Source organism: Choristoneura fumiferana, chromosome 28 (assembly GCF_025370935.1).
Source record: "Choristoneura fumiferana chromosome 28, NRCan_CFum_1, whole genome shotgun sequence".
NCBI classification, from domain to species: domain Eukaryota; kingdom Metazoa; phylum Arthropoda; class Insecta; order Lepidoptera; family Tortricidae; genus Choristoneura; species Choristoneura fumiferana.
The window spans coordinates 7,589,396-7,602,353 of NC_133499.1; the positions used below are offsets into that span (position 1 = coordinate 7,589,396).

General features: G+C 40.2%; 1 protein-coding gene across 2 annotated transcripts in view; it reads right to left on the reverse strand.

Moving 5' to 3' along the window:
• dsb (scavenger receptor class B member debris buster) overlaps window positions 1-12,958 on the reverse strand; it is a 145,616-nt gene that overhangs the window by 17,227 nt on the left and 115,431 nt on the right. For both annotated transcript variants that reach the window (XM_074109148.1, XM_074109147.1), the window contains 3 exons: window positions 3,204-3,342; window positions 764-891; window positions 409-493 (listed from right to left, as the gene is read on the reverse strand). In XM_074109148.1, the coding sequence (XP_073965249.1) occupies window positions 409-493; window positions 764-891; window positions 3,204-3,342 (352 nt within the window). The remainder of the gene's footprint in view (window positions 1-408; window positions 494-763; window positions 892-3,203; window positions 3,343-12,958) is intronic.

Genomic DNA, 12,958 nt, shown 5'->3' on the forward strand with positions numbered 1-12,958 from the left:
TATCGTTGGGTAGGTCTTTTAAAACCAATAAGGGGTTGCAAAAACGATTTTTCGATTCAGTGATCTGTTTGCAAAACATAACACTTTAAAGTGCAAATTTTCAATAAGAGAAATTAAAATAAAAAAATGCTATTTGAATTTTGAACAGATGTCGATTAGTCGAGCGTAGGTACGTTTTTAAAACTTTGAACAGAACGTTGTTGTTTTCCTCGCATTCAAAGTATAAAGTAGAGTGTTTAACGCGAGACTACACAACCATAATGACACTCGAATTATAGCCGCCCTCGCTCTCCTCGGATGGCTAAACATCTCATGTCATTATGGCTTGTTTTAGTCCCTTATTGAACAATCTACTATTATAACGTTAACAATTACAGTACTTATGTATGTAGGTATATTTTTACTTACGGCTAATAGTAATCCCATTTGGCTATTGGGCCGCTTCCCTTTAGGGTAGAAGTAATGCGCCAACGTCACTAAAGGGTCGTCATATCTGAAAATAATAATTATATCATTTTTCATCACACTTGCTCGTAAACAGTGTCGTAACATGCAGGCTAGCTTGGTTGCAACCCCCCAAATAAAACTCTCGACCTTAAAAAAGTAGTTTCTGATCATGTCTCCCATGTCACCCTGTATAAATGTCATTTTTTTTTATTATTTTATTTGAATCATCAAGTTTTTATTGTACTTAATAAACTCTAACCCGACACCACACTTATTGTTCAAAAAATAAATCAATGTAATCTATTCTGTGGCTTACCCAAAAACCAACTGTTCCGCTGTGACATGAACAAAGGGCTTAGCGTTTGCTCGGTAGCTGATCGCCAAACCTGAGACGAACAGGTTGAAGATGAAGCCCGCCATGTTGGGGGAGAAGGACGTCACCGTCTGTAAGAGAAGGACAGCGTTAGAGTTGAAACAATACAAGGATGGTAACCATTCCATCTTTATTAGCACAACGCAAGAAGTTGTAAGGCTGCTTGTAGACGTCCGTTGTTTATACCTACCGACCGTTTTTTTGCCGGACTTACGGTGTTGTATGGCTTACAATGAATGTGTACATGCACCGGACGCTTGTCCGGCGACATTTCGCCGGAATCATCGCCGCTGACGCCGCCTCCCCTCGGCGCGACGGACACCGGTGAGAGCGAGACGAGACGAGAATTGAAATTTGTATGGCGGCGCTCGAGACGGCGCGCGCCAGTATGCATACTTTCAATTCTCGTCTCGTCTCGTCTCGCCGGTGGAAAATCGCCATAAGAAAGGCGATCATCCATGCCAGTGTATTGGTGTATGTAGACGACCCGACCGTTTTCTGTTAATTACTCTTAGCCGCCATCAACTTGCTGACATCCATCCGGTAAAAGAATGAGGGCTATCGTTTTTTGTCTCACTAGATGGCGCACTGTTGCGTGAGGTTTTTAAGTATGGCTTTCAAAGTCTGTTATTACAGGCGTGAAAACAAAGTTTAGATTAAAATCATATTTAATACACCTTAAAACCGTACCATAAAAATATCGAGCATGCCACAGTGTTGCATAGTCCCCGTTTTGTTCGGAAAAAAGGGAGGACAACGGTTTCCGAAAGACAAAACTGTCTCAAAACACAGACATTCATTGCCCCGGAACGCATATTTGCCATAATTTATTTCAGAAATTGCAAAATATTCACAAAATTATTCTAATTATAAATAAACCCGCGTAGCTCGCCCAAAAACTATGAGATTTGACATTTCGGAGACCTCACGCTACACTAGCGCCTCTAGTGGCGAATTCATACGCGATAGCCCTCATTACATGTTAGTTCTAAACTGGATATTCGTTTATAGACGGTCCGTTGTCCGGTGAAGACGACTGACGTCTGCAAGCGGCCTAAGAATTTAGAAGGAAGAAAACCGGCCAAGTGCGATTAGGACTCGCGCACCGAGGGTTCCGTACAAATACTTTTAATATAATATGATGTAAGTAAAAAATTATGCTTTTCGCAATTTTCCATGATCTGTGCTAAGACGTTGCTTTGTGGGCCAATCAGCTATTTTACCGACACTTTGGGCGTCTCCTGCGTTACCAAAATTGTCTCTGGCGTTACCAAAAAATCGTACTTCCAACAAGATATTTCACGGTTTAATAGGTTGAACTTACGTAGGATCATGTACACCATCTATTAAATTACAGAAAAAACATGTTTACTTACAAAAATCTGCAATTGTTTGAAAAATGTCGCGGACAGAATAGTGTCGGTAAAAAAGTTGATTGGCCCTTGTACCAAATTTCAAGATTCTGAGTTCACGGGAAGTACCCTGTAGGTTTTGATTCCCTTGCGAGTGTCGAAAATTTGCAGCATAAACGGCTGTATCTTTAGATCGCGTTGGTTTAGAAGTTTGATTTTTTCACAGCTCCAAGGGACAGTAGACCTGAGTATTTGGTATGAATTTCAGCTTGATACCTCCACGGGTTCCTGAGAAAAAGGGTCTTGACAGACGGACGGACAACAAAGTGATCCTATAAGGGTTCCGTTCTTAACCCCGACGCAAAAACAGGGGTGTTATAAGTTTGACCGCTGTGTGTGTCTGTATGTCTGCGTGTCTGTCTGTCTGTGTGTGCACCGACGCTCTTAAACCGGTGGACCGATTTGAATGTGTTTTTTTTATTTGAAATCAGGTTGTCTAGCGATGGTTCTTAAAAAGGTTGCCTGGAAGAGATCGCTCTTAAGCGATAAGGCCGCCTATTGCTCACCTTGTAATATTTTTTTCTGTGTATCTGTTTTCTGTATCGCTTACTATGTCTGGTGTACAATAAAGAGTCTTTGTATTGTATTGTATTGTATTGTTCTTAGACATGTTTCATCATTGAACTTTGAAGTGACAAATTTGGGGTTTTCCTACTTTTTGCTGGTTAGGTTAGTACTGGCTCCATGTGCCCTTATGGTAAAGACGGTATTTACCATCGGTACCATCTTGCTCGCTAATCCTGCCGTGAAGCAGCAGTGCTTGCACTGTTGTGTTTCGGCGTGGAGAGTAAGACAGCCGGTGAAATTACTGGCACTTGAGGTATCCCATCTTAGGCCTCTAGGTTGGCAACGCAACTGCAATCCCCCTGGTATAGATGTTTATGGGCGGTGATCTCTTACCATCAGGAGACCCACTTGCTCGTTTGCCATCCAGTCGAATAAAAATTGGTCTGGTGTTGGATTCGTCTTACCAGCAAAGGTATATTCGGCACCACAAGTTTCTGATCCTTGTCTACGGACATTTCAGGCACGAAGCGGAGAATCTTGTTGTGCTGGTACGTAATGGTGTCGTTGTCGTGGAACTTTATGTTGACTTTCTCCATATCTTCTCTGAAAACAAGGAAAGACAAGTTTCTGTTAAAAAAAAACGTATTTAATACGTACAAGATTTTTTTTGTTGCGGTGAAGGAAAACATCGTGAGGAAACCTGCACAAACCTGCGAAGCAATTCAATGGAGTGTGTGAAGTTCCCAATCCGCACTGGGCCCGCGTGGGAACTATGGCCCAAGCCCTCTTGTTCTGAGAGGAGGCCTGTGCCCAGCAGTGGGACGTATATAGGCTGGGATGATGATGATGACAAGATTTTTTAACCCGATTGCGAAGAAGGAGGGTTATGTGTTTGACGCGTATGTATGTAAGTATGTGTATGTCTATTCCTATGTCCTCTCGTAACTACTCAACGGCTGAACCGATTTTGATAAATGATGCATCATTGGATTCGTCTTAATGACGCGAGTGACACTGTGTACATGAAATTCTTAAAAAATCAAAATGGAGACTTTTTGGCGCCAAATTGTAAGTTTTCAAAAAATGATTTTTATTCAGACCTATCGAGTGGGGTATCAAATTAAAGCTAATAATTAGCCCATTCTAAATATATGGGTTATAATCGTTTTAATACACAATTTTCACAGTAAAGTGTGAAATAAAACAATAAATTTAAATTAAATTTCTTTCTTTCTTTCTTTCAAAACAAGTCTAGTGGTCTAGAACTCTGTTAAGTAGCTAACTTAAAGTTCAACAGTCGGGACCCATTTAAATCGTGACGCTCAAAAAGTCTTACCTAATGGGTCCCGACTGTTGAACTTTAAGTTAGCTACTTAACAGAGTTCTAGCCCACTAGACTTGTTTTCTTTTTAGGGTTCCGGAGCCAAAATGCCAAAAACGGAACCCTTATAGTTTCGCCATGTCTGTCTGTCTGTCTGTCTGTCCGTCCGCGGCTTTGCTCAGGGACTATCAATGCTAGAAAGCTGTAATTTTGCACGAATATATATGTTAACTATGCCGACAAAATGGTATAATAAAAAAAAACAAAAAATTTTTTTAGGGTACTCCCATAGAAGTATACTGGGGGTGTTTTTTTTCCCCATCCAACTTTGTAGTGTGGTGTATTGTTGGATAGGTCTTTAAAAACCATTAGGGGGCTGCTAAAACCATTTTTCGATTCAGTGATTTGTTTGCGAAATATTCAACTTTAAAGTGCAAATTTTCATTAAAATCGAGCGTCCCCCCCTCTAAAATCTAAACCGGTGGATGGAAAAATTTGAAAAAATTCAGGATGGTAGTAAATATATCAAACTTACTAGGAAAACTATAACGGCTAAGTTTGCTTGAGAATTATTAGCAGTTTAAGAGTAAATAGCAGCCTAAGGTATAAAATATACCTAAACTTGGAAGATTCCGTATAAAATACGAAATCCTCAAAAAAATATGACTTAATTTTTTCGTAATGGCTACGGAACCCTATTTTGGGCAAGTCCGACACGCTCTTGGCTGGTTTTCTGTACTGTGCTTTCAATGATCTTGAGAAGACTGTGCCCATAAGCCGTCCGTCAATAGGTTCGATTAGCACTATTCCTAAGTCATTCTAACACTACCTAGGGATCAAAAGAGTGAAGGTCTAAGTCCTAGACAATGCTAAGTTATATTAATCATAAAGTCAGGCAATAACATTTGTAAATATCTTTATGGATATGTTAATTTTATTACTGTTTATATTATACGTTAATTGCAACCTAAGACTTTTTTTTTATTCGACGTGGGTTTCCTGATGGTAAGAGATCACCACCGCCCATAGACATCTGTAACACCAGGGGTATTGCAGATGCGTTGCCAACCTAGAGGCCTAAGATGGGATACCTCAAGTGCCAGTAATTTCACCGGCTATACTCTCCACGCCGAAACACAACAGTGCAAGCACTTGAAGCTGATCTAGTGTGATTTAGGTAATACTTCTGTAAAGTAAGTTTTTGTTAAAATAGTAGATTGCACAACGAGAGCATAAAACGAGCCATTTTACCCGAGACGTTCATATAGCATAGTGGATAGACACGTCAAGGGGAAAATGGGTGTAATGCTCGAGTTTTACACTCTGCTTTTCACTTCCATTGCGAGGAAATGAAATAGCAACACTGGGAACCATTTTTCACTTGGTATGTACCCTTAATCTTTCATGCATATCTATATACGTAATTATATATTTTTTAGTTTTATTGATTTATTTTTATATAAATTAAAAATTATTAAAAAATGTGTAGAAACATTTTTGTTTGTGGCTGTTGACACCTGATTACCTTGGGCTTAGACGGTCTAGGATGTTTAATACGTATTTAAGTATGTATTTATCTATATAAGTATGTTTGGAAGGGATGTGTGGAAGATACTCCACCGACAAGAGTATAACTCTTAAGTTGAAGAAGAAGAAGTATGTTTATCCGTTGCCTAGTATCCATAGTATTTTATTTATTCCTCTTAATGGCGGCCATAAGGCTTGGGCCAATGTCAGTTAAATTAAAGATAAATATCTTCTTCTTATTCACGTTGTACGGTGATTGTAGTTTTTGCAACTTGATAGCAAAATTCCAGAAACCACGCGGAGACCACTTGCGCATTCAAAAATGTCAGACACGAGAGCAATATAGAATTTTGTGATCACTGTTCACTGTTAAGGTTAATCGTCGCATAAAACACTATCAAAATTATACTTCAACTAGCCAAAGAAGCAGAAATACCAAAATTAGATATCGTCTACATCCGCCATGTTCGAATGCTACAAATCGAATCCGTATCCATAATACAAGATTTGCTTAGTTTGGGACTATAAGTGGTGTCAAGTGTACCTCCCATAATACATATTATTTATTATTATTAAAGTTTTTTTATACCCTTGCAGGGTACGTAACGCGTGAGCGACATCATGTTGCAAGCGTCAACAGGCTGCGTTATTTGCTTGTGTGACTTCTTGTCATTCACATTCATACATTCATCATCATTATTATTTTAGCCTATATACGTCCCACTGCTGGGCACAGGCCTCCTCTCAGGACAAGAGGGCTTGGCCCATAGTTCCCACGTGGGCCCAGTGCGGATTGGGAACTTCACACGCACCATTGAATTGCTTCGCAGGTTTGTGCAGGTTTCCTCACGATGTTTTCCTTCACCGCAAAGCTCGTGGTAAATTTCAAATGTAAATTGTGTATTTGTAATGTGTATTCATACATTGCTTATTGTTTTTTAACGAGCGTAACTAATTGTATGAATAGAAATGCGGCAGTAGAATGGTTTAGCCGTGAAATCGGTTCATACAAAGTCAAGTTCTTGTTTGTATTAGAAATAAATATGTCAAATCAGCCGTGGTGGCCTAGTGGCTTGACTTATGGCCTCTCAAGCAGACGGTCGTGGGTTCAAACCCCGGCTCGCGCTTCTGAGTTTTTAACCCCCGACGCAAAAGAGGGGTGTTATAAGTTCGACCGCTATGTGTGTCTGTCTGTGGCACCGTAGCTCTTAAACGGGAGGACCGATTCGAATGCGGTTTTTTTGTTTGAAAGCAGGTTTTCTAGCGATGGTTCTTAGACATGTTTGATCAAAATCGGTTCGGCCGTTTTTGAGATATCGAACTTTGAAGTGACAAAGTCAGGGGTCCAACTCGTTATTGGTTAGGTTATTAGGGTTACTAATGGGTATTTATACTATACGGAACCCTGTACGCGCCAGTCCGACTCGCACTTGGCTATTTTTAATGGTTTGCCGTGAAACATTGATGAACAAAATCTCAAAAACGGCTAAGTCGATTTTGATGAAACATGTCTAAGAATTATCGGCAAAAACCATGCTTTCAAATAGTAAAAACCGCATTCGAATCGTTCTACCTGTTTAAGAGCTACGGTGCCACAGACACACATATAGACATACATAGCGGTCAAAGTTATAACACCCCTCTTTTTGCGTCGGGGGTTAAAAACGAGCCTGGTCTACACTATAGTTTCTTACGGCGCATTCTTGTGGTCAATGATGGTCTTTCCGAAAGCGCTGGTAGTTTAAAAAATGACGTGTAAAAGTGCCCATTGCGGCCTATTTACTTTTTTATTTTTATTTGACTGGATGGCAAACGAGCAAGTGGGTCTCCTGATGGTAAGAGATCACCACCGCCCATAAACATCTGCAACACCAGTATTGCAGATGCGTTGCCGACCTAGAGGCCTAAGATGGGATACCTCAAGTGCCAGTTATTTCACCGGCTGTCTTACTCTCCACGCCGAAACACAACAGTGCAAGCACTGCTGCTTCACGGCAGGATTAGCGAGCAAGATGGTGGTAGCAATCCGGGCGGACCTTGCACAAGGTCCTACCACCTGCAATTTACTGAATAAATGATTTGAATTTGAATTTAAATTTGAGTGAGTATCGGGTTAGGTCCGTCCTATTCTGAAAACGGGCAGGCGCGGACGGATTGGACTTATAGCTTGTCAAAATCTAATGACGATGATTATATATATTGACAGTGGCGTAATGTGTTAGCAGGTTTTCTACTATTACGAAAATTGACTGTGCGATGGTGTGTGCTTACGTACAGTTGGACAGTAAAGTGTTAACAAACAGCCTTGAATTAAATATCAAATATAAAATATCACGGGAAAATTCACACCAATTGACCTAGTCCCAAAGTAAGCTTAGCAAAGCTTGTGTTATGGGTACTAAGCAACGAATAAATATAATTATATAGATAGATACATACTTAAATACACATTAAACACCCACGACCCGAGAACAAACATTCGTATTTTTCATACAAATATCTGCCCCGACACGGGAATCGAACACGGGACCTCAAGCTTCGTAGTCAGGTTCTCTAACCACTAGGCCATCTGGTCGTCTGAAAATTAATTGTAAGTAGCTACTAATTTTTTAAATAAGTTTTTGTCAATGACATTTTTAATACAAGCTTTTTGCTGACAGTACCTTTTGCTTGTTATATTATTGTCATCAAAAACTTCATCAATTGTCAAGCTTTGCTAAGTTTGGGACTAGATCGATTGGCGTCAAGTGTCCCATGATATATTTTTATTACTGGAGTGCTACTACGAAATTCGAACTTCGTACAGTACGACTACTTGGAATTAACACTTGACAGATGGGCGTGCCTTCAGTCAATTTTCAACTTTGACGTCATACAAACAAAGCCGTTTTTAGTATACCGCTACCCACGTTTACAGATTATGTAAAAACTATTTTATTTGTATGACGTCAAAGTTGAAAATTGACTGAAGGCACGCCCATCTGTCAAGTGTTAAAGCCAAGTAATCGTACTGTATCTTGCCGTTCCGGTGACGCTAATATTATTTCATATGAGAGTGAAAGGGACGGTACGATAGGAACTTCGATTTTTGAATTTCGTAGTAGCCCTACTGGAAGTGCGTCAAAAGGAGGGGTATTATAAGATTGTTTTTTTGGAATCTTTTTGTATTTTTTATTTCAATTCCAAATTTTTACTTCTACGGTCATCCCGTAAAACCTAAATTGAAAATACAAACTGAAATATAGATGCACAGAAAAACCAGAAAAATAAGACCATCACTGGGAATCGAACCAGGTCCTCCAGGTCCAGGTAATCCGTACCGCGTGCTATACCGCTACACCACTGCTGGTCAACGGTACCGACACGAATTTCCCCTATGCACCTCACATCTCAGCTTGTTTGTTTCTTATTTAGCCACTTAAGCAGTGACGCTAGCGACATCTATGCCGTAGCCCTCATCGAGAAACTTTTTCGGCACTCCATTGGAATATTATTGGATTGGGGTATTATAAGTTTGACGCCAATGTCTGTCTGTCCGTCTGTCTATCTGTGTGCCTTTTTTATGTTATAGCAGACAAACGAGTAGACGTTTCAGCTGACGTTAAGTGATTACCGTCAGGACTGCAGATGCGTTGCCGGCCTTGCAAGAAATGGTACACTCGCTTTCTGTGGCATCTTAGCTCTCCAACAGATGGATGTACCGATTAAGATGTTTTTTTTTATTCGACTGGATGGCAAACGAGCAAGTGGGTCTCCTGATGGTAAGAGATCACCACCGCCCATAAACATGTGTGGTAATTTTCAACTAAATTTAAAAAAATTCAAGTTAGCTTATAAACGAATAAACAAATTATACACAGCAATCGCGGGCAAGAGCTAGTGTTTAATAAATATGTAACACTTGTGTGCGTGACTGTGGGTTTTTGTATGAAGAAATCACGACGCGGTGTGTAATGCGTCGACGGCGCTTGCGCGAAAGGACAGTGCGTCTTATTCAAAGTAATCCAAACTAATAAATCCGTAAGCCATCGATATCTAAGTAAGGTATGGTACAGGTTTTGCGGGTGGTAGGACCTTGTGCAAGGTCCGCCCGGATTGCTACCACCATCTTGCTCGCTAATCCTGCCGTGAGCAGTGCTTGCACTGTTGTGTTTCGGCGTGGAGAGTAAGACAGCCGGTGAAATTACTGGCGCTTGAGGTATCCCATCTTAGGCTTGGCAACGCATCTGCAATACCCCTGGTGTTGCAGGTGTCCATGGGCGGCGGTGATCTCTTACCATCGGGAGACCCACTTGCTCGTTTGCCATCTAGTCGTATAACAAAAAAATAGATAAATCCTATCCTACTATCCTAATTTTAACCCCTGACGCAAAAAGAGGGATGTTATAAGTTTGGTATGTGTCTGTCTGTGTGTGTGTCTTGTCTGTCTGTCTGTCTGTGGCACCGTAGCTCTTAAACGGGTGGACCGATTTGAATGCGGTTTTTTTTGAAACCAGGTTTTCTAGCGATGGTTCTTGGACATGTATCATCAAAATCGGTTTAACCGGTTTTGAGGTACTGAGCTTTGAAGTGGCACCGTCGGGGATTTTTCAAATTTATGTCGGTTAAGTTAGTCTTTGATGCCAATGCTAGTCGTGGTGGTCTAGTGTATCGACCTCTCAAGCAGGCGAACGTGGGTTCAATCCCGGGCTCGCACCTCTGAGTTTTTTTTCGAATTTATGTGCGATATTACATTTGACATTTACCACGAGCTTTACGGCGAAGGAAATCACCGCGAGGAAACCTGCACAAACTGCGAAGCAATTCAATGGTGTTGAAGTTCCCAATCCGCACTGGGTCCGCGTGGGAACTTCAACCGAAGCCCTCTCATCCTGAGAGGAGGCCTGTACCGTCATTTTTTACTAACCGACTATATATTTTTTTCAGTTTCCAAATCAAGTAACGGTTCTAACTGCAATTCACGAAACCCGCTATTTCTAAATTTAAACAATTTTAAACTCATTAGGGCATGTCCACACCGTTGCATTAATAAGTTCAATGTGAACGTGGCATAGCAATTTGTGGGAGTTTTTTGTTTTTTCTTTTTTAAACCACAGATAATAATACAGTTAGTGCGGTTAAGATAAACGGGAGTTTTTTGGGTTAACTTAAGAAACTTTGCGACTGAAGAGAATGTATTCCACAATTTAGCTCCGGTGGAAAAATAATGAAATAATCATTATTAGAGCGTTTATTTTATTTTGAGCTTTGCGGTGATGGAGAACATCGTGAGGAAACCTGCACAAACCTGCGAAGGCCCGCATGGGAACTATGGCCCAAGCCCTCTTGTTCTGAGAGGAGGCCTGTGCCCAGCAGTGGGACGTATATAGGCTGGGATGATGATGATTATTTTATTTTATTTTCGAGGGCACAGTTCTGATGACATGGTAGAAGGTTCTGTTACAGTTTCCACGTTACCTGGTGGAAGTACATAATCAGCCGGAAGACGTCCACTGCTGAACAAAGACCTCCCCCTTAGAACGCCACAATGAACGACAACTCGCCACTTGCATCCACCGGTTTCCCGCAACTATCACGATGTCGTCAGTCCACCTGGTGGGAGGCCTGCCAACGCTTCGTCTTCCGGTTCGTGGTCGCCACTCGAGGACTTCTCCCCCAACGGTTATCTGTTCTTCGAGCGATGTGGCCTGCCCATTGCCACTTCAATTTGCATATTTTTCCAGCTATATCAGTGACTTTAGTTCTTCGACGAATTTCCGTATTTCGGATTCTAAGAAAGTCCAAGTGCTCCCTCCATAGCTAGTTTCGTGACTCTGGGCCTCTAAAAGGCCAACTCAAGGACCACGTCTCAGCGCCATAAGTCACCACTGCCAACACACACTGGTCGAAGACTCTAGTCTTCAGGCACTGCGGAATATTGGACGAGAATATATCCATCGCAGTGTTATGCTGATGGTGTACGCGGAAGACGCAGCTGCCCGTCTTCTGGATTTTCCCTTAGTCGCTTTCTACGACACCCAACGGGATGAGAGGGGGGGGGGAGCTATCCGAACGAGCGTGAAAGTACAGGACGTCTTAAAATTATTGCAAATTTCATCAAATTCTACAACAGACCTCACGACACTAACGCCATCTAGCGGCGAAAACCCTCATTGAAAACCCTCATGGAATTTATGTAACGTTTGCAAAAAGACGCCATCATCTTTCTGTATTATAGTAGTTCTCAAACGCATGAACCGATTTCGATGGTGCTTTATTCTTAGTTATGTAACTTTGGAATGACAAAGTCGGGGGGTTTTTCATTTTTTTTTAGTTGTAGTTATTTAAATTTTTTTTATGTCTCTTATTTACTTTTCGGTTTTTAGGTTTAGTTTTTGCTATTTCATTCTCTTCCCATCTCAAAGTGCCTCGCGATTTTCTTTTTGATTTTTGTTTTTTATTGTATTGTATAAATCTTTAGTGCATAATACATATGAATATAACAGTTAGCAAAACAAAGAGATTACAAAAGCAAACCTATCCCTGAAAGGGATTTCTTCCAGTTAACCATTGAATAATTGAAAGGACATCAGAAACAAGAGTAAGACGGGTGCGTCCCAAGTTATATAAAAAAGTTAGATATAATTACATATTATATACGTCCATTGTGTATAATTACATTATGTATATCATGAAAACTATAATTTCATTAAGTATAACGTTCGATTAGTAGGTATAACAGTTGATTTATATACGTTTATGAGCTAAATTCATTTTATATAACATACATAAGGTATACCGCTTAAAATAAGTAATAACTTCTTATATAACATTAATGTGATATAATATCAAGTGATATATTTTGTTTTAAAATTTAAAAACCAGAAAATTAAGTGTTTATCACCCTTTAATTTTTGTATTGCAAATTTTTACTTCAAAATTTGTGCGAGCGAACGAAGCGAGCGAGCAAGACGGTTCGGAGCACAAGCGACTTGGACAGTTTAGGTTCAGAAGGCTAAGGCGGGAGCGAAGTAGCCTCCGCTTCGCTTCCGCCTTAGCTTTCGATGTTAGGTTTTTTTTTATAGCAGCTAGGAAACCTTAAAAGTGTTTTATTTTTTATTTATATCTTTGAACGTTATGTTTCCGCTGTAAGATTAAATGAATGTTATATGTTTTGATTGTTAGAGGTTGCGAATAGTTTATAATTTGATCGTTATACTCAATGTATTTATGTCCATAGCTCATTATACATAATGAAATTAAATTATGTATTTTATCATTATACGTTATAAGCATTACAGCAAACGTATGTTATATTAATAAAAATATAGAAAGTGAAGTTATACGAATCATCATCATCATCATTCCAGCCTATATACGTCCCACAGCAGG